General features: G+C 47.6%; 1 protein-coding gene across 2 annotated transcripts in view; it reads left to right on the top strand.

Moving 5' to 3' along the window:
• LOC129831335 (ephrin type-A receptor 7-like) overlaps positions 1-23,142 on the top strand; it is a 167,685-nt gene that overhangs the window by 107,088 nt on the left and 37,455 nt on the right. For both annotated transcript variants that reach the window (XM_055894657.1, XM_055894658.1), the window contains exon 5: positions 6,208-6,537. In XM_055894657.1, coding sequence (XP_055750632.1) covers positions 6,208-6,537 — 330 coding nt within the window. The remainder of the gene's footprint in view (positions 1-6,207; positions 6,538-23,142) is intronic.

Below are 23,142 nucleotides of genomic sequence, written 5' to 3'. Positions count from 1 at the left end.
GGGAACCCAATCCCGCTGTCCTTCACCCGTCCTTATTAACCCTACGCCCTCTACCGTTCCCCTATTCCTTTCATCCTTCACCCATCAATCCTCTACTAAACCTGCATCTTCCCTCGTCTCCCGTCCATCACTTTAGTAACCGCAACACCTCCATCCTTCACACACACACACACACACACACACACACACACACACACACACACACACACACACACACACACACACACACACACACACACACACACACACACACACACACACACACACACATCCCCCCCCACCACACTAAATGCCAAAACCTCCAACGAAGACGCGCATTCAAGTCCAATTCCATACCGGCCCGCCGGGGGCCATATTGATCGAAGAACTAAGCCTCTGTAGTGTTGATGGTTAAATACACACACGCCACCTGATTTAATCCACCTAGAATGTTCTCTATAGCACCACAGTATACCAGACAATAAAACACAGAGGTCAGCAATGGACTGTGTTCATTCTCGGGCGCCCGGATCAGCTCTAGCTTTTATAGCGCTGTAATTAGAAGGTTTAATCACGATATTGATTCCCGGTGCTTTTATATCTACAAGGGGCAGCCTGTGATAACATGTATAGCTCTGTAATTACCACATTAATTACAATATTGATTCAGTAATTGTGATCATCTCCTGATACCACCAAGCTATTGTGTGCTGGGAGGGAGACAGACCGACGGATGGAGAGAGGGAGAGGGGGACTGAAGGAGAGACAGATGTAAGGAGAGAAGGGGTGGAACTTAAGAGTTGAGAGGGAGAGAGTGTATGGAAATTAAGGAATATACAGGCCCGGCTGTGTGTACACGTATGTGCGTTCTCATGCGTGCACATGTGTGTTATTGAATAAGTGACGGTGTGCTGCTCTCTGCGTGCTGATGGACACGTCACACACCACAGCTGTGCCTCGCTTCTGGCCGCACGCCCCTTTCTCCATGTTACGTAAACCTCACCGAGAGAGACACACACACATTGACACACGCACTCATTATCAGGATGGCGCCGGAAGGAGAAGTGGCCCTTTTACGGGCTTCTGACCAATTGGGTTATTTTGTGTTTTTTTTGAGGGCGCTGATTGGGGTACATAATGTTAGGGGTACATAATGTTTCTGCCGTTGTTTCCTAAGACCTAAACTAGCTTCTAGGCATCAACAGCTATCACGAATGTTGATTTGGACGAGGACTTCTACTTCAATGAGTTGGGGGCGAAAGACATATTGATTATCGCGGATCAGGCCCGAAATCCCCGACACTCGAAGGAGGAGACGGCGCTATAGAGGCCGGCGTGCGGGGATACCTGACGAGACTACGTTGGAGAGTGGATAAATCGCCTCTACCCGCCGTTCTGTTGGCGAACGTGCCATCACTGGAGACTAAACTGGATGAGCGCCGTTCGAGACTCCTATCAACATGATCTGAAGAACTGTAATATCCTTTGTTTCTCCGACTCGTGGCTGAACAAGGACATGTTAAATATAACTCTAGCTTGTACAGAAAAACATCGGCTGGACAGAACGGCTGCGTCGGGGGAGGGTAAATAACAACTGATGCGCAGCCTCTAATATTCAGAAATTCTCTAGGTTCTGCTCGCCTGAGTTAGAATTCCTTTCCTCCACACACAGAGACTCATACAATGCTCTCCCTCGCCCTCCATTTGGCAAATCTGACCATAACGCTATGCTCCCGATTCCTGCATACACGCAAAAACTCAAACGGGAAGTACCAGTGAAGCGCTCAATACGGAAGTGGTCTGATGAAGCGGATGCTAAGCTACAGGACTGTTTCGCTAACACAGACTAGAATATGTTCCGGGATTCATACAATGGCATTTAGGAGTTTCCCAAATCAGTCACCGGCTACATTAATAAGTGCATCAACGACGTCATCCCCACAGTGACAGTACGTACATATCCCAACCAGAAGCCATGGATAACAGGCAACATCCTCACTGACGTAAAGGCATAGCTGCCGCTTTCAAAAAGCGGAACACCAATCTGGAAGCTTATAAGAAATCCCGCTACGCCCTCCGACGTACCATCAAAAAGGCAAAGCGCCGAACAAGACCAAGATCAAACCCTACTACACCGGCTCTGACACTTGTTGAATGTAGCAGAGCTTGCAACTATCACAGATTACAAAGGGAAACCCAGCCGCGAGCTATCCAGTGACGCAAGCCTACCAGATGAACTAAATACCTTCTATGCGCTTCGAGGCTAGCAACACTGAACTATGCATGAGAGCACCAGCTGTTCCGAACGAGAGTGTGTGATCACGCTCTCCGTAGCCGATGTGACTAAGACCTTTAAACCGGTTAACATTCACAAGGATGCACGGTCAGACTGATTACCAGTACATGTACTCAGAGCATGCCCTGACCAGCTGGCAAGTGTCTTCACTGACATTTTCAACCTCTCCCTGACCCAGTCTGTAAAACCTACATCTTTCAAGTAAACCACCATAGTCCCTGTGCTCAAGAACACTAAGATATCCTGTCTAAATGACTACCGCACCGTAGCACTCGCATCTGTTGCCATGAAATGCTTTGAAAGGCTGGTCATGGCTCACATCAACACCATCATCCCAGACACCCTGGACCCTCTCCAATTCGCATACCACCCAAACAGATCCACAGATGATGCAATCTCTATTGCACTCCACACTGCCCTTTCCCACCTGGACAAAAGGAACACCTATGTGAGAATGCTGTTTATTGACTACAGCTCAGCGTTCAACACCATTGTGCCCGCCAATCTCATCACTAAACTAAGGACCCTGGGATTAAACACCTCCCTCTGCAACTGGATCCTGGACTTCCTGACGGACCGCCCCCAAGTGGTATGGGTAGGCAACAACACAACCGCCTTGATGACCCTAAACACGGGGGCCTGAGAGGGGTTGGGTTAAATGCGGAAGACACATTTTGGTTGAATGCATTGTGGTGCAACTGACTAGGTATTCCCTTTTGCTTTCCTGAGGGCTGCGTGCTTAGTTTCCTCTTCTACTCCCTGTTCACTGCGTGGCTGCGCACGACTCCAACACCATCATTAAGTTTGCAGGCGACACAACGGTGCTAGCCCTGATCACCGTCGGCGATGAGACAGCCTACAGGGAGGAGGTCAGGGACCTGGCAGTGTGGTGCCAGGTCAACAATCTCTCCCTCAACATCAGCAGGACAAAGGAGCTGATCAGGAAATGGAGGTCTGAGCACGCCCCCATCCACATCGCCAGGGCTGTTGTGGAGCAGGTCGAGAGCTTCAAGTTCCTCTGTGTCCACATCACTAAGGAACTATCATGTTCCACACTAGAGGTTGACAAAGGTGTGAAAATTCATTTCTGGCTATTGTTTGTTTAGGGTGTATCGATAATCATTTCAGTAATGCAATATGCGACTGTGATATATGGTTGTCTTACCTATTTTTGTTAAATGCACTGACTGTAGGCCTAAGTCTCTCTGGATAAGAGCGTATTCTAAATGACCTAAATGTAGATGGATTAAGGCTGGAGGATGAGGCCAGAGACCCCAGCAGGATGGTCTGCTCAGCACAGCACCAGCAGAAATCTATAGCCTACAGCTGAGCACATATGGACATTTACAACATAAACATTCAAAAAAAGTTTTTCAAAACCTGAGCGGCGGTACCGCATAAGTCAATCTATTTTTATTTCACTCTTCACCGCAGATGGGTTTAGTTAAATACGCAGATGGGTTTAGTTAAATAATAAATATATAATTAATGTAATTGTAATTAATGTAATTGGGCTTGACAGTAAAGTTCTCCGGTTGGACGCCTATTTGATTAAACCACAGCAATTTTTTTCAAGCCCTATTACTCGGTTCCTTCCTTGTCAAAGACAACTCCATCAAATTTGGCTAGAACAGTCGCTCCTTCCTTGGTTCTAATGTTAATGTTAGTGATGTGTCCTTGGCTGTAACAAGACATTGCAATTCATTTGAAGGCTTCATCACTTAGCCTACTGATATAGGTTGACATCTGACTCTGAGGTGGCCTAGTGACTGGCAACAACTGTAGCGAGACCCGAGTGAGCTGACGGGAGGGAGGAAATTACCATGTATTTATTCTTATTAAGTAAACTATATTGGGCAGTTGTTGTTTTTATAAAATGCTCCACACATGACGTATTTACGCCCAAAAAACTGTTTAACTCTTCCTGTACTGCCCGCTCCTGTAGACTGTTGATTCTGTCCCGAACTTGACTCTAGAACGTCACTCCCATTCCTGTCAAAATCCCGCGGGTCTTGCGGGATTCGTCCTGTTCCCGTTTCAATTGTTCCCGTGTCAACCTCTAGTCCACACACATCAACACAGTCGTGAAGATGGCTCAACACCTCTTCCCCCTCAGGAGACTGAAAAGATTTGTCATGGGTCCTCAGATCCTCAAAAAGTTCTGCAGCTGCACCATTGAGAGCATCTTGACTTGCTGCATCACCGCTTGGTATGGAAACTGCTTGGCATCTCACCCAAGTCATAAACTGTTCTCTTTGCTACCGCACCACAAGTCTGGAACCAACAGGACCCTGAACAGCTTCTACCCCCAAGCTATAAGACTGATAAATAGTTAGTTAAATAGTTAACCAATAGCTACCCGGAATATCTGCATTGACCCACCCTTTTTGCACGAACTCTTTTGGCTCATCACATGTTACAGTTTATTATCTATCCATTGCCTAGTCACTTTATCCATACCTATTGTACAGATCTACCTCAATTTCCTCGTACCCCTGCATATCGACTTGGTAACCCGTGTATAAAGCCAATTTTATTATTACTCATTGTGTATTTATTACTTGTGTTATTATTTTTCTATTGATCTACTATTTATTTCTCTGCGTTGTTGGGAAGGGCACTTTAGTAAGCATTTCACTGTTAGTCGACACCGGTTGTTTACAAACCGTTTGATTTGACACCCACCCACACACACACTGCCCCTCCCTGTCACCCCCGCACGTTAACCACCCCTCTCTACACATACACATTCATTATTACCACAGAGATACAGTATGCACTGTCAATTACCCCCCCCCCCCCCCCCCCCACCCACACACACACACACACACCATCACTACATTATTGATATCATTTAATGGACCAATACCTTCATGTTATGTCCATCTGTTTAAACATGCACAGTTACGACACGGCGTCATCGAAATTATTTTAGCTATGTAGTGCTAGGCCTTAGAAGTGAACCTTCTGTGTTCACGCGTGCATGACTGTCTACGTGACTGGTTGGCCCTTGTCAAAATGTAGTGAGGAGACGAAGAGAGGAAGCCACGCAGGACTATTGAGATGCACCCGTCGTGTTTCACATTTGGTAAGAGAGGGTTCTCGTTCCGCGAGCACTAACCACCTTTTTCTCTGGTGACTCTTCTTTGCCGTTTGTCAGCAGGGCATTTGTTCCAGCCAAGACTGTTGACACAAGGAATAGACAGTCCCTTCTCTCACGCACCGCACACACGACCGCACACAGTGTGCACACGCGGCTTTTACGCGTCACCGTCACTGATAGAAAGGCCTCTCGTGTCTCGTCTTGGGTTTTACTTCTCAATCCACCGTAAAATGAGGTGGTTAGTAGTTCAGGGGCTGTCTAGAAATCCCGAGCGAAGAAAGATGGTCTGCGAGCGGCAGTCTCTCACGTACGGCTCCTTTGTTCTGTCGTCGTAAACATACTCATATTTCATCTCGACCAGGCAAGCTGTTTTCTTTGCTTTGGTTAAAGTCTTATTTCCTCTCTGTTTTACCCACTGCTCTGTGCACCATCCCTAACCCCTTCCTCACCTCTATCCTATCAGAGTGTTATACGTGAATCCTAACCAGCACAATCACACCATGTGACTAGCACAGTGTGGTGGACCACACTATGAGAATGGACTACAGGGTGAAGTGTCCTATGGTAATTGGTTGGCACTGGTTTTAATGGCGGACGTGTTGAATTTAATTTACTGAGCAATCGGGTCTAAATCAGTGCATACCGGTGTTATCTTGGTCAGGTCGTTATTGTAAAAGAGAACGTAAAGGCGAAATCAAATAATTAACACCTACTATAGCACTGTAGGTAGTACGTCAAACACTTTCATACATCATAGAGGCACTAAACATGAATCATGTATATTTAACTACGAATTACATTTATATATCTATTTATCACTCCCTCCCAGGCCCCCCTTCTCCTCCCAAAGACTTGGTCTACACCCTCAAGCAGTCCACCCTGATCCTGGAGTGGGGCGCGCCAACGGACACGGGCGGCAGGGGGGACCTGACCTACAGCGTGGGCTGCCGCCGGTGCGTGGGGCTGCAGTGTGAGCCGTGCGGTGCCAGCGTGGGCTTCATGCCCCAGCAGAGCGGGGTGACTGAGCGCACGGTGACCGTGGTCAACCTCATGGCCAACTCCAACTACACGTTGACGGTCGAGGCCCTCAACGGAGTGTCAGAGCTCCTGCCCAACAAGAGGTTCTACACACAGGTCAACGTGTCAACTAGCGTGCCAGGTTAGTGGAAGCTGTGTTCACACACACGGAGTGGCGCACACACACACACACACAAGCACATCATCACACTGATTCTCGTACTTTACCCTCAAATCAGTAACACACCAACCAACGTATGAGAACAAAGGAGTGCCCAAAAGCACACGATACACAAACTCTGAACTGATTACACACACACACACGCGCGCTCACACCATCGGGCTCAGCGCCCCTCTCCTTTCGACACTAGCTAAAAGACTCTCATCATCACGGTGGAGCCATCTCATTTTCATCAGCACCCTTCACAAAGCCATTAGCCAGAGGCTTTAGAAAAAGCACTCAGCAAAGTGTTCCTGTCAACTGAGACACACACAACCCCCCCAGCAACCCCCCCCCCCCCCCCCCCAATGATATGGAGTTAGCTCGACTGTGGAAAGACCCAACCCCACCATCGACCCAGACTCCATACATTCTCTCCTACTTCTCTATCTACACATTTGATGACTCTTGTTTGTTCAACTTGTCTGAATTCGCCGGCTGATATTTCACAAACATCGACCTGCTGTGGGGAAGGGAAGAAAAAAAAAGACAAGACAAATGTAATGTTTCATTTGCATATGCAGAGAAGAGAGGTAATGGGAGCCCTCGAAGTGAAAGCGTGTGTTGTACTCTAATTGTTAATTAGTGGCAGCAAATGCAATGCGTTATGAATGGAGGTTGTATTAATGCACATTTGGAAACGGAATGTCAGCACTTTGGAGGATCCACGGTTGGGCTAAAGTGACGTCAGGCACACACACACACACACACACACACACACACACACACACACACACACACACACACACACACACACACACACACACACACACACACACACAGGAGAGTTATCACGATGGCTTTATCAATAGAGTCATGATTTGGTGAAGGAGGAGGTACGTTTTGGCGGGGTGTGTGCCTGTGAGCGTAAGCTTGTGTGTGTGTGTGTGTGTGTGTGTGTGTGTGTGTGTGTGTGTATGCAAGAGTGTGGCTGAGGCTTAATCCAAGGGTCACGGAATGGCCTATACCTGCATTCTTATGAACATTCACTCAGTCACCCTCATAACTCTACATACAATCCGAGAGGTAGACACGAGCACAAAGGAACCGGTTGGCAAGTGCACACACAAACACTTAACACACACACGAAGGGTTAAGCATGCGCTCGTAATGCCGCACGGAGAGGGATACACACTGACAAGTGCACAAATGCTGAGCGAATGGAGGCCTGAAGGTCTCAGGGGCCACCTTTTGCATTCTTAGATCTGAGTTTTGAGCTAAAGGTTGAGTCGTCAGTTCCGGGCAGTGTTCAGGAGGAACACCTGAACCTCTCACCTAACGTGAGTATTGAAGACGTAGGTGCCACACACCTCCAACTACAGCATGTCCTTTTCCTCTTTCTCTTCCTGCTTTCTACCTCCTTATCGCTTCATTTCCTTTACTCCCATTATCTGTGCTGTTGTCTCTCTTTCTTTTTTCCCCCTCTCTCTTTCTCTCTGTCGCTTTCCCTCTTCGTTCTTTTTCCTGTGTCATATACGCCCCCCCCCTCTCTCTCTCCCTCTCTAACCAGCCCTACTAATTTAGACATAAATCTCCCTGGTCCAGAGAGTGGAACGGGGGACTTTCTCATTGTGTGCTTCTCTGAGTGCTGCCTGCCCGGGGCCTTTATACATTAAGAAGGAGAGACTGCCAGTTTATGCCCTGTGCATATTTTAGGCTAATCCACTCTGTATAAAGCTGCTTCCACTAGTCCCCACCCAGCCAATGAACTATAAATCCTTCGCCTGCAAACTGCTGCACTCCCTTCAAGGTCAGAGACGAACATTATCGGCAAGCCATGTGTAGACTGTGGCGTTTCCTCTCTCTCCCTCTCTCAATGGCTGTCACGACTTAGTTGATGCATGGCTGTTATGGGCTGTTAGAAGCCGTGTCCTTCTGTTTGTTGTCGCGGGGATTGAATGGGTTGGAGAGTGGCATATTCCCGAGACTGAGACAGAGAGACGAGGCTTAACAAATTGGAGAGATTTTCTATTGACATGTGACTGTGTGTGTGTGTGGGGGCCATTCTTGAGAGAGGCGTGTTGTTTATATGATCAAGCATCATGTAAATGTGTGTGTGTGTGTGGCTACTAAGGATGTTACGAGCAGGTAGAGGGATGATATTACTGTTTACACACGTGTACAGTGTCTACTTGCGTGAGTGAATATGTGAATATTTGCAAAATGGCGGTCGGGTTCTGTTTGGCACGTGCATTATACACACACCGTTGGCACACCCAGCCTCAGATCCCCAACAAAGCATGACCAAACCCCCGGTACACTCCGCTCCCCTGGAAGGTTAAGCGGTGCGAACGCCCTTGGTGCATCCTGAAACAATACCCCATAAAAAGCCCACTGACCTTTATGAATACTGCATTAGTGACTTTGAGCACAGGCCTTGACTTGTTTTTTCACTCGCTGTCTTTCTCTCTCTGTCTCTGTCTCTCTCTGTCTCTCTGTCTCTCTCTGTGTCTCTGTCTCTCTCTGTGTCTCTCTCTCTCTCTGTCTCTCTCTCTGTCTCTCTCTGTCTCTCTCTCTCTCTCTCTCTCTCTGTCTCTGTCTCTGTCTCGCTCTCTCACGTGCAACTGTAGCGTATTGGGGCTGTTTGTGCTGGCTAAGCCTGTTAGCTGGAGGTGGGGGCGCCACGTTTTGGCCTCTGCCACTCCTCTAATCTAAAAGAGGGGTTATTTAGCCTGCAGGATACAGCTCCTAGTGAGACTGCGTGTGTGTGTGTGTGTCAGTGAAAGTAGAGTCTATGGACTAGCTAAGAACTGGGGATAGGTGGAAGATGGTCTGTCCCCTGAAAAGCCCCAAAGGAAGGCGGGCGGGCGTACACACACACACACCCTGACCGAAAAGATTTCCCCTGAATGGAGAGAGTGAGGGGGGGGGTGTTATCGGTAATCAACAGACCCTCAAGGGGGGGTTGGGGTGGAGGGTTGGGGGCATAGAGGATTGGATGGATGGATAGAAGGGAGGAGAGGGGTTGGGGTGGAGGGTTGGGGGTTGGGGGCATAGAGGATTGATTGGATGGATGGATGGATGGATGATGGATGGATGGATGGATGGATGGATGGATGGATGGATGGATGGATGGATGGATGGAGGGGAGGAGGGTAGGAGAGGGGTTGGGGTGGAGGGTTGGGGCCATAGAGGATTGGATGGATAGAAGGGAGGAGAGGGGTTGGGGTGGAGGGTTGGGGCCATAGAGGATTGGATGGATGGATGGATGGATGGATGGATGGATGGATGGATGGATGGATGGATAGAAGGGAGGAGAGGGGTTGGGTAAATGGGGATCAACCCTGCTCAAAGGGGCTCATGGGACCATCATCCAGCTGTGGATTAGATACGTGTGTACTAGACTTACTGTATACAGTGGGGAGAACAAGTATTTGATACACTGCCGATTTTGCAGGTTTTCCTACTTACAAAGCATGTAGAGGTCTGTCATTTTTTCCATAGGTACACTTCAACTGTGAGAGACGGAATCTAAAACAAAAATCCAGAAAATCACATTGTATGATTTTTAAGTAATTAATTTGCATTTTATTGCATGACATAAGAATTTGATACATCAGAAAAGCAGAACTTAATATTTGGTACAGAAACCTTTGTTTGCAATTACAGAGATCATACGTTTCCTGTAGTTCTTGACCAGGTTTGCACACACTGCAGCAGGGATTTTAGCCCACTCCTCCATACAGACCTTCTCCAGATCCTTCAGGTTTCGGGGCTGTCGCTGGGCAATACGGACTTTCAGCTCCCTCCAAAGATTTTCTATTGGGTTCAGGTCTGGAGACTGGCTAGGCCACTCCAGGACCTTGAGATGCTTCTTATGGAGACACTCCTTAGTTGCCCTGGATGTGTGTTTCGGGTCGTTGTCATGCTGGAAGACCCAGCCACGACCCATCTTCAATGCTCTTACTGAGGGAAGGAGGTTGTTGGCCAAGATCTTGCGATACATGGCCCCATCCATCCTCCCCTCAATACGGTGCAGTCGTCCTGTCCCATTTGCAGAAAATCATCCCCAAAGAACGATGTTTTCACCTCCATGCTTCACGGTTGGGATGGTGTTCTTGGGGTTGTACTCATCCTTCTTCTTCCTCCAAACACGGCAAGTGGAGTTTAGACCAAAAAGCTCTATTTTTGTCTCATCAGACGACATGACTTTCTCCCATTCCTCCTCTGGATCATCCAGATGGTCATTGGCAAACTTCAGACGGGCCTGGACATGCGCTGGCTTGAGCATGGGGACCTTGCACGTGCTGCATGATTTTAATCCATGATGGCGTAGTGTGTTACTAATGGTTTTCTTTGAGACTGTGGTCCCAGCTCTCTTCAGGTCATTGACCAGGTCCTGCCGTGTAGTTCTGGGCTGATCCCTCACCTTCCTCGTGATCATTGATGCCCCGCGAGGTGAGATCTTGCATGGAGCCCCAGAGCGAGGGTGATTGACCGTCATCTTTAACTTTTCCATTTTCTAATAATTGCGCCAACAGTTGTTGCCTTCTCACCAAGCTGCTTGCCTATTGTCCTGTAGCCCATCCCAGCCTTGTGCAGGTCTACAATTTTATCCCTGATGTCCTTACACAGCCCTCTGATCTTGGCCATTGTGGAGAGGTTGGAGTCTGTTTGAGTGTGTGGACAGGTGTCTTTTATACAGGTAACGAGTTCAAACAGGTGCAGTTAATACAGGTAATGAGTGGAGAACAGGAGGGCTTCTTAAAGAAGAACTAACAGGTCTGTGAGAGACGGAATTCTTACTGGTTGGTAGGTGATCAAATACTTATGTCATGCAATAAAATGCAAATGAATTACTTAAAAATCATACAATGTGATTTTCTGGATTTTTTAGATTCCGTCTCTTACAGTTGAAGTGTACCTATGATAAAAAATTACAGACCTCTACATGCTTTGTAAGTAGGAAAACCTGCAAAACCGGCAGTGGATCAAATACTTGTTCTCCCCACTGCATGTGATGTGTCTGTGTCTGTGTCTGTGTGGTCTGGTCTATCATGTCACATTGGAATTGTGCTTGTAGATTGTGTGTGAGATTGTGTGTGTTGTGTAGGATAAGCTGTTGCGCAACACCCAACGGTATTTTCATGACTATTATTCAGATTAACAAGATCTGGTGATCCGGTTATGAAATGTCTTGACTAGAAGTCCATATCCCTATTTGGACCGGATTAGAAAGGGTTATTAGAGACGTTGGTACAGTGCATTCGGAAAGAATTCAGACCCTTTGACTTCTTCCACGTTTTGTTACTGTAGGTTACAGCCTTATTCTAAAATGAATGAGAAAAATAACTATTTAATCCATCTATGCACAATACCCCGTAATGACAAAGCAAAAACAATTTTTTATTTAAAAAATACCTCGAAATATTACATTTACATGAGTATTCAGACCCTTTACTCAGTACTTTGTTGAAGCACCTTTGGCAGCGATTACAGCCTCGAGTCTTCTTGGGTATGACGCTACAAGCTTGGCACACCTGTATTTGGGGAGTTTTTCCATTCTTCTCTGCAGATTCTCTCAAGCTTTGTCAGGTTGGATGGGGAGCATCGCTGCACAGCTATTTTCAGGTCTCTCCAGGGATGTTCGATCATGTTCAAGTCCGGGCTCTGGCTGAGCCACTCAAGGACATTCAGAGACTTGTCCCAAAGCCACTCCAGGGTTGTCTTGGCTGTGTGCTTAGGGTCGTTGGCCTGTTGGAAGGTGAACCATCACCCCAGTTTGGGGTCCTGAGAGCTCTGGAGCAGGTTTTCATCAAGGATCTCTCTATACTTTGCTCTGTTCATCTTTTCCTTGATCATGACTACTCTCCCAATCCCCGCCGCTGAAAAACATCTCAACACAGCATGATTCTGCCACCACCATGCTTCACCGTAGGGATGGTGTCAGGTTTCCACCAGACGTGATGCTTGGCATTCAGGCCAAAGAGTTCAATCTTGGTTTCATCAGACCAGACAATCTTGTTTCTCATGGTCAGAGACCTTTAGGTGCCTTTTGGCAAACTACAAGTGGGCTGTCGTGCATTTTACTGAGGAGTGGCTTTTGTCTGGCCACTCTACCAAACATACGTGATTGGTGGAGTGCTGCAGAGATGGTTATCCTTCTGGAAGTTTCTCCCATTGCCACAGAGGAACTCTGGAGCTCTGTCAGTGACCATCGGGTTCCTGGTCACCTCCCTGACCAAGGCCATTCTCCCCCGATTGCTCAGTTTGGCCGGGCGGACAGCTCTAGGAAGAGTCTTGGTGGTTCAAAACTTCTTCCATTTAAGAATGATGGAGGTTACTGTGTTCCTCAGGACCTTCAATGCTGTAGAATGTTTTCTGGCACCCTTCCCCAAATCTGTGCCTCGACACAATCATGTCTCGGAGCTCTACGGACAATTCCTTCAACCTCATGGCTTGGTTTTTGCTCTGACATGCACTGTCAACTGTGGGACCTTATATAGACAGGTGTGTGCCTTTCCACATCATGTCCAATCAAAGGAATTTACCACAGGTGGACTCCAATAAAACTGTAGAAACTTCTCAAGGATGATCAATGGAAACTGGGTGCACCTGAGCTCAATTTTTAATCTCTTAGCAAAGGGTCTGAAAACTTATGTAAATAAGGTATTTCTGTAATTTTGTTTTTTAGGCAAACATTTCTAAAAACCCGTTTTCGCTTTGTCATTATGGGGTATTGTGTGTCGAATGACCAGGAGAAACAATCATTTTATCATTTTTAGAATAACGCTGTAACGTAACAAAATGTGGAAAAGGTCAAGGGGTCGGAATACTTTCAGAATGCACTGTAATTGTTAGCCCAGCGTGTGACTTATTTCAGATGACTATTTGAGCGGTATTAGTTTTTTCAAACTGGAGGTTTTTACTTCAGGCGTGAAGATATTTCAACATGACGAGACGACGAAAGGCTACACTGAAACCTCGTGCTCGGCTGCCAAACATTTACGTCTCTCCATAATATTAACATTTAGGAAATGTGATCCCGGTAGATGTCCTGCACTTGACATGCAGTTATGGATGAGAACGTGAACTTGCCATTTCCCGAAAAGTTTTAAATGTTGGCCGTTCATACGAAATATGTGCGCGGAACTTTTGTTTTAAGCATCCATTGATCGAATCAGTTAGTTTTCTTCCTCAAACTGCGAGCAGCGCCTGTAAAACTCTGTAACGTCTCGGGAACACACCGGGATGTCGTCGCGCACGGGATGAGTCGGCTATTATCGGAGGATCTTGGAATTTGCCAAAAAACAATAGGTTATTCTGGCTGGGATTGTTCATCTACCTCCATGTAAAAATGAGTGACGTGGCAGATTTGTACCAGACTAAAATGACAGATGTGGTGTTTTGTGCTCGTTCACACGATTACATCACCTGACCTCCCCAGTTAAACGAATCACGTCCCACTAGGGCTTATCTTTCAGCTGAAATATACTGTTCAATCATAAAGCCTGTGTTGATGTTGGCCCCTGATGTGTCTGTTCCCCGGTGACGTCAATGAATAAATGGCCGATGGAAACTCCTACGAAAGCTGATCATTGTGCATGTGACTTGATGGTGAGAGCCCAGTAATAGATTGACTGCAGTCCCTTTTAATGATAGGCTATTGCTACTCGGTGTATCTAAAATCACAGTGGTTCCATACCTATAGTCCTGTTACAAAGAGTATTTTCATTGAAACGACCAATTTGTCAGCCTTTAACCAGATCCGAATATATCCGCATGAACTCTTGACTGATCACATTTCTGTAGGCTATGTATACAATATCCTGCCCATTTGAACGAATGTATTTTAGCCCGTTAGTCTGGGGAAAAAACTGCCATACGCAGCATTTTGTTCACTCTAATAACCGACTCATAAACACAAACACGTCAGATCCGTTGTTTCCCTCCCGAATACGAGGTATCGTAGCCTACAGTGCACGGAGAGCGAGTGCGCTGAGGGCTCTGTATGCAGCGCTGTACACTCGCAGACTCGTTTTGCTGGAACCGAAAAGCCACATAAGCCCCAATCCCCCCCGGCCCCAGAGCGGTGGCCTCTCCAGTTGTTGAGCCCCTCAGTGGCATGTTTAAAGCCCTTTAGATGAGGGGGAGAGGAAGAGGAGGGGGGGGTGACATTTTCAATATCTTCAGAGGATTTATTTGGACTGCTTTAGATGCCCTGGTCCCTGTGGAGAGGCAAGGGCGCTCACTGCAGCTCTCTGGGTATCCTACTGAGGGAGGGGGTGGAGGGGGGGGTGGGGGCTAGATCACAGGAGGAGAGAGGGGGACAGGAGGTTAGCCAGGAGGTGGAAAGGATATGGGGAGAACAGGGGGTTTACTTGAGTTTATTAGGATCCCCATTAGCTACAGCACGTGCAGCAGCTACTCTTCCTGGAGTCGACGCAAAGCCTACAACTACATGACGAAGTACAGAACAGGGAACTGTTGAATGACAACGGGGTAGGAAAGGAGAGAAACGAAGATGGCGGAAGACGGGGATATCAGAGGGAAGGAGAGGTAGCACGTGGAACCGTAATCGCATTTACATTTAAGTTTGGGCTGCAGTTGTATTCTAGTGGGATGTGTCAATTAATGTTGGAGTGCGTGTGGGCGCGGCGCATCTGCACCTCTTCGCGTGGGAGAAAGACAGCGGTTTTGTGTTACTTTCTCGTGAATGACTTCACCTCCTCACCCTACAGGCAGAGAACTCCTTACTCATTTCCTGGTCACAGAATTTCTCAAAAAATTGCAATGTCTTTGTAACTCCTCTCTCTCCCTTTGATAAGTGTCTGTCTGCCTGTCTGTGTGTGCCAGCCAAGTCTTTTGGATCCCCTAATGAGAAGTTATGGGCTAGGTGAGGCTTCAGCGACCGCCAAATGAATTGAGTCATCAAGTGGCTTTTCATGGCTGATGCCCTGCCACATAAGACGCTTTGTCAGTCAGTGATGAGAATTTTAATTGGTTAGCCTGGCTGGCTTATCATTGGGCTCTTATGGGCACATATTTGATCATTCGCCGGTATAGTACTTTGAATTGATGTTTTGGTGTTTAGACAACATACGGTCACGTACACGCCATCGCAAAACCAACACACACATAGAAGACAAACACACACACAGACTGTGACAAGCACGCGAAGACACAGCCACCCTTGGTTAATCACTGAGCTCATTTTGAACAGAGGTCTCCACAGGGAAGTGTCTCCGAGCGCGAGAGGTGAAAACATGTCTTTCATCTGCATAAAAGGAGAGGAAATGTGAAGAATTGTTCCTCTCAATCCCTCCTCCTCTCTCCTCTCTTTCATTTTCTCCTCCTCACAACTGTTGAGATCTTCATTGTGCAGCTAGCTGTCAATGGGTGTCTGTGTGTGTGTGTGTGTGTGTGTGTGTGTGTGTGTGTGTGTGTGTGTGTGTGTGTGTGTGTGTGTGTGTGTGTGTGTGTGTGTGTGTGTGTGTGTGTGTGTGTGTGTGTGTGTGTGTGTGTGTGTGTGTGTGTGTGTGTGTGTGTGTCTCCGGTGGTTTGTTGACGAGCTCAACTGTCTGTGTCACCCTCCTGCTGGCCTGTCAGACACGACAGTGACAGGCCTAACAGACAGCTGCCTCTCATCACTTAGCTCCACACCCACCAAGGTCTAATACAGCACAGATGGAACACATCTGTGTGGAACACACACCTCCCCACTTAGCCTCCAGACTCCCCCCCCACCCCCCGGCACATCGAGGTCTCCTCTGAGCATTCCCGTGTGCGCTTGTGCAGAGTGTGTTCGTAATATACAGTAAGCGTATCCATCGTGTTGTGGCTGTCTTTCTCCTACAATCAGCACTTTATTCTCTCAAACTTCACTCTGCACTCCCCGTGAACTCATCCCCTCTAAACGTATTTTGTGTCCGTTTTCTGTGTGTGTGTGTGTGTGTGTGTGTGTGTGTGTGTGTGTGTGTGTGTGTGTGTGTGTGTGTGTGTGTGTGTGTGTGTGTGTGTGTGTGTGTGTGTGTGTGTGTGTGTCGTTTCCCCTGACTGTGTGCTCTGTAAGGCTGTGTTGAGCTCTCGTCGTCTCCTCTGCCAAACCGTGGCGGCAGGTCTGCCTGTCCCAATATGTGTGGAGCCCCACCACAGGCTGCCTGGCTTACAGCAAGTGTCATAATACTTGACGTAAACGAAGACGGAGAAGCACACACTCATCCAGAAAGTGCAGGAGTAGAATCGCCTTGCACACAGCTACATTAAGAGATTCAGTTACTGGAGGACTGAGCTGTTTGATTATTCAGGAGCTAGTCTGTCCAAATCACTTACTGGGAATCTGGTTTGACACCGACACATTTGAGAATGATTTTGGATACGTGTGTTTTGGGTGGGGGAGGGGGACTCAACTTCATGTGCCTCTCTCGTTAACTAACTTCCCTGGCACCCGTCCATCCACCCACAGGCTGACATGTTCAATCACTCTGTCACTCTCCCCTGGTTCTCAGTGTACACACACATGCAAACACAGATACATGCAAGCACACACATAATGAGCCCACACAGTCTATAATCATGCACTTTAGATGGAAATGTATCTGTGGCATGTGTCTTCTCTCCACTCTCTCCCACTCTCTTCACGTACAGCAGAATCCTGTCTCAGGTGTGTGTTTTCTCACTGAACACGCGTCGCTCACACTCACACAGACACACACACACGCACACACAGAGGTTCATATGAATGAAAATGGCCAACGATAATAGCCTCTATTCTGCCGCCCGAATCCTCTGCAATATCCCCTCCTCCTTCCTCCCTCTCTTTCTCCTCCTTCCTCCCTCTCTTTCTTCCCCTTCCTCCCCCTTTCTCCTCCTTCCTCCCTCTCTTTCTCCTCCTTCCTCCCTCTCTTTCTTCCCCTTCCTCCCCCTTTCTCCTCCTTCCTCCCTCTCTTTCTCCTCCTTCCTCCCTCTCTTTCTTCCCCTTCCTCCCCCTTTCTCCTCCTTCCTCCCTCTCTTTCTTCTCCTTCCTCCCTCTCTTTCTTCTCCTTCCTCCCTATCTTTCTTCTCCTTCCTCCCTCTCTTTCTTCTCCTTCCTCCCTATCTTTCTTCCCCTTCCTCCCTATCTTTCTCCTCCTTCCTCCCTCTTTCTCCTCCTTCCTCCCTCTTTTTCCTTCCTTCCTCCCTCTCTTTCTTCCCCTTCCTTCCTCCCTCTCTTTCTTCCCCTTCCTCCCCCTTTCTCCTCCTTCCTCCCTCTCTTTCTTCTCCTTCCTCCCTCTCTTTCTTCTCCTTCCTCCCTATCTTTCTTCCCCTTCCTCCCTATCTTTCTCCTCCTTCCTCCCTCTTTCTCCTCCTTCCTCTCTCTCTTTCTCCTCCTTCCTCTCTCTCTTTCTCCTCCTTCCTCCCTCCTTTTCCTTCCTTCCTCCCTCTTTTTCCTTCCTTCCTCCCTCTCTTTCTTCCCCTTCCTCCCTCTCTTTCTTCCCCTTCCTCCCTCTTTCTCCTCCTTCCTCCCTCTTTCTCCTCCTTCCTCCCCCTCTTTCTCCTCCTTCCTCCCCCTCTTTCTTCTCCTTCCTCCCCCTCTTTCTTCCCCTTCCTCCCTCTCTGCTTCCCCTTCCTATTTTGGGTAGCCATAGTACCGGTGTAATTGTGAGTTTTTTTTATCTGGGCCGGCATGGGGCCTGCAGACAGACAGAATGCTGATAGAGCAGATTACACAGGGAGCGGGGGACATCCTGCCAGATAGCGTGCCTCCGCTGGTTTGGCTGATAGACCCAGATTAAAAGTGGGGGCCATTGCCAGATAGTGAGCCCTGGGAGGGGTGATGCTGGGCCACAACACAACATCATTATCGCGGGTCTGTCTTTGTGGCTCACACAGATTCTGATTTAATGCAAAGGGAGAGGGCTATTTTGATGGCAGGGGCTTATTCATGTGTTGAATGATTTGTGTTGTGTTGGATTTGGTGAATGTCGTGACTGTCACAGAGAGGCATTTTAGATATAGGGGAATTGACACACTCTACGGGTGGGTATACACACGTGGACACACACACACACACAATGTAGTGGCATTCAGATCGCAGAAACATTTTTACAAATTCTACCCTCTCCCCAAAGATGTGTTACTGTCCCCCAGTATCGTAGTGTTTATAGTGGCATTGTTCTGAGCTCATTTGCCTATGCCAAGCCTCCGGCAGACAAACACACAAGCATACATAAACACATAGACAGTACCGGAGATGCATTAGGCAGTGATGCATTAGGCAGTGATGCATTAGGCAGTGATGCATTAGGCAGTGATGCATTAGGCAGTGATGCATTAGGCAGTGATGCATTAGGCAGTGATGCATTAGGTGATGCATTAGGCAGTGATGCATTAGGCAGTGATGCATTAGGCAGTGATGCATTAGGTGATGCATTAGGTGATGCATTAGGCAGTGATGCATTAGGTAATGCATTAGGCAGTGATGCATTAGGCAGTGATGCATTAGGCAGTGATGCATTAGGCAGTGCTGGAGATGCGTCAGGCAGGGCGCCGGAGATGCGTCAGGCAGGGCGCCGGAGATGCGTCAGGCAGGGCGCCGGAGATGCGTCAGGCAGGGCGCCGGAGATGCGTCAGGCAGGGCGCCGGAGATGCGTCAGGCAGGGCGCCGGAGATGCGTCAGGCAGGGCGCCGGAGATGCGTCAGGCAGGGCGCCGGAGATGCAGGATGCCTCTAACACTACACTCCTTTCCGCCCCAAGCCCGTTTTAACCTGGTAGATGTTTAGAGTAATACTGTACTTACAGCCTGTTAACTTCCCTATCATGATTGGTTGATACCCGTTGGCTTAATCACTCAAGTCTTTTTTGTGTGTACGTACAAACACATACATACACGCGCGCGCGAGAGAGAGAGACTGGGAGAGAGAGACAAGTAGAACAAAGAAATCCCTGCATGGTAAGGTGGATGTATTCACTGCAGAGGCATAAACAGGGCTGTAGGGAAGAACAGTCCCTGGAGAAAGAGACAGGGAGGGAGGGAGGGAGGGAGAGAGAGAGGGAGGGAGAGATTGATTCATACACACTCTCCTTCTCTGTGGTGGTGCTGAGGGACCACAGCTCCACTGCCTGTCTTCAGTGATTACGAGTAGCAGTGTAGTGCGCCTTCACATCAAATCATCAAATCCCATTTTATTGGTCACATACACATGGTTAGCAGATGTTATTGCGAGTGTAGCGAAATGCTTATGCTTCTAGATCCGACCGTGCAGCAGTATCTAACAGGTAATATATAACAATTCCACAACAAAACCTAATACACACAATCTAGTAAAGGAATGGAATGAGAATATATACGTATAAAATATATGGATGAGCAGTGACAGAGCGGCTAAGATGCAATAGATAGTAAAGAATAGATAGTGAAGGATACATTATACAGTATATACATATGAGATGAGTAATGCGAGATATGTAAACATTATTAAAGTGACTAGTGTTCCATTTATTGAAGTGGCCAATGATATCAAGTATGCAGGTAGGCAGCCTCCTCTCTGTGCTAGTGATGGCCGTTAAACAATCTGATGGCCTTGAGATAGAAGCTGTTTTTCAATCTCTCGGTCCCAGCTCTAATGCACCTGTACTGACCTCACCTTCTGGCTGGAAGCGGGGTGAACAGGCAGTGGCTCGGGTGGTTATTGACCTTGATGATCTTTTTTGCCTTCCTGTGACATTGGGTGTTGTAGGTGTCCTGCAGGGCAGGTAGTTTGCCCCCGGTAATGCGTTGTGCAGATCTCACTACCCTCTGGAGAGTCCTGCGGTTGTGGGCGGTGCAGTTGCCGTACCAGGCAGATTGTGCACCTGTAAAGTTAGTGAGGCTTTTCGGTGTCAAGCCACATGCCAGCTGGTATGCGCATGCTCTGAGGACGTGGCTAGTGATGCCGTCTGGGCCAGCAGCCTTGCGAGGGTTAACACGTTTAAATGTTTCACTCACATTGGCCACGGAGAAGGAGAGCCCACTGTGGTAGCGGGCCGTGTTGGTGGCACTGTATTGTCCTCAAAACACGCAAAGAAGTTGTTTAATTTGTCTGGGAGAAAGACGTCGATGTCCGCAACGGGGCTGGTTTTCTTTTTGTAATCCGTGATTGTCTGTAGACCCTGCCACATATGTCTCGTGTTTGAGCCGTTGAATTGTGACTCCACTTTGTCTCTATAATGACACTTTGCTTGTTTGATTGCCTTACGGTGGGAATAACTACACTGTTTGTATTCGGTCATGTTTCCAGTCGCCTTGCCATGATTAAATGAGGTGGTACGTGCTTTCAGTTTTGCGCAAATGCTGCCATCAATCCACAGTTTCTGGTTAGGGAAGGCGTTAATAGTCACAGTGGGTACAACATCTCCTATACACTTGCTAATAAACTCGCTCACCGAGTCAATGTATACGTCAATGTTATTGTCTGAGGCTACCCAGAACATATCCCAGTCCACGTGATCGAAGCAATCTTGAAGCCTGGAATCCGTTTGGATAGACCAGCGTTGGATAGACTTAAGCACGGGCGCTTCCTGTTTAAGTTTCTGCCTATAGGAGGGGAGCAACAAGATGGAGTCATGGTCAGATTTGCCAAAAGGTGGGCGGGGGAGGGCCTTGCATCGTGGAAGTTAGAGTAGCAGTGGTTGAGTGTGTTATTCGCTCGTGTACTGCAATTGATATGCTGATATAGTTACGGTAGCTTTGTTTGCATAAAGTCCAGTGAAGTTCCTTGATGAACGTCTTGGTATCCGCTTGTGGGGGGATATACATGGCAGGGCCGATAACCGAGGAGATTTCTCTTGGGAGATAATACGGTCGGCATTTGATTGTGAGTAATTCTAGGTCAGGTGAACAAAAGGATTTGAGTTCTTGTATGTTGTTACAAGTACACCATGAGTCGTTAATCATGAAACATACACCCCTGCCCTTCTTCTTACCAGAGAGATGTTTGTTGGCTGTACAGACACTGACAGCATGTCCCCAGCTAGCCATGTCTCCGTGAAACAGAGTATGTTACAATCCCAGATATCTCTTTGGAAAGCAACTTTTTCCCTAATTTCGTTGACTTTGTTAACTAGGGACTGGACATTAGCGAGTAATATACTTGGAAGCGGTGGATGGTGTGCGCGGATCCGAAGCCTCACTAGAAAACCGCTCCTGCACCCTCTGCTACGACATCATTGTTTTGGGTGGGCCTCTGGAATCAGTTCAAATGCCCAGGGAGGTGCAGACAAAGGATCCGCTTTGTGAAAGTCGTATTCGTAGTAGTAATGTTTGTGCTGGTAAGTTGACGTCTCTCTGATATCCAATAGTTCTTCCTGGCTGTATGTAATAACACTTAAGGTTTTCTGAGCTAACAATATAAGAAATAATACATAAAAAAACACAATACTGCACAGTTTCCTAAGGACTTGAAGCGAAGCTGCCATCTCTATCATCGCCATCTTATTCATGTTTGTTTGCTGCGTCAAGATGGAAGGCACGTGCAACTGTGGAACATGGAGGCCATTTTGTGCCAAATTGTATTAATTACCTGCAATAGAGACGCCGCCACCACATCGTCTTCTTTGTTTTCACAATGTAACATTTTTAAACTGCACCTTGGTTGGTTACGTGAGTATAGAATCCACGTGCAACTGTGGAGGCGGGGGCCATTTTGTGCCACCACCTACCTGTCGCATAGCTGTCTTTTTTTGTCATATTTATACTGCACCTTTGTGTACACCACCTGCGTAGACACCTGCCAGAACTGAGCCACCACACCATGTAGCTTCATTATCTTCCACACCTTGAAAAAAATCTTTGTTAAAATGAAAGGGATTGGATCTGTTTGTCTGTCTTTCCCTCCATGTCATTTTGTGGATGCGATCTATGATGAGGCTGTTAAGGCTGTGGTGTTGCTCATCTGTCTGGCTAGCCATGGGGTCCGGGCCTTGATTACAGTGGAGCCCTGAAGGCCGTAACCTCAGTCTATTGCCTGTGGAAATGAGGCTTGGTCTGCCGCAGCCAATTCTGTCTCCTGTCAGCATCCATCTCCCATTCAGACACACACACACAGTCTTCTCTCAGCATCAATTTCCTTTCATTCAAACAGGGTCAACCCCATGGACACACACCAGCTGCTTTCAGACTGGACGGGAAACTAGATATTAGAGTGTGTTTGTGTTTAGGTGTGTGTGTGGGGGGTCAGTGTGTGTGTGTGCCGGTGCAAGATGGAATGTGCGCGTCATTCTGTGTGTTTGGTATGTGCATTACTACGTTGGTCTAGGTAACTAAACCCCTGTCCTTTCCAAGTGTGTGTTTTCTTCACAATCTATAATTCTGTTTTTGCAACTACACTAACAGGGTGTGTAGTGTATTCATGTTCTCCCTCTGAGTGTGTTAGTGGTTTAATGTTCTCCCTCGGAGTGTGTTAGTGGTTTAATGTTCTCCCTCGGAGTGTGTTAGTGGTTTAATGTTCTCCCTCGGAGTATGTTAGTGGTTTAATGTTCTCCCTCGGAGTGTGTTAGTGGTTTAATGTTCTCCCTCGGAGTGTGTTAGTCGTTTAATGTTCTCCCTCGGAGTGTGTTAGTGGTTTAAT

Source organism: Salvelinus fontinalis, chromosome 32 (assembly GCF_029448725.1).
Source record: "Salvelinus fontinalis isolate EN_2023a chromosome 32, ASM2944872v1, whole genome shotgun sequence".
Lineage (NCBI taxonomy): Eukaryota > Metazoa > Chordata > Actinopteri > Salmoniformes > Salmonidae > Salvelinus > Salvelinus fontinalis.
This window is presented reverse-complemented; position numbering and strand designations above follow the sequence as displayed.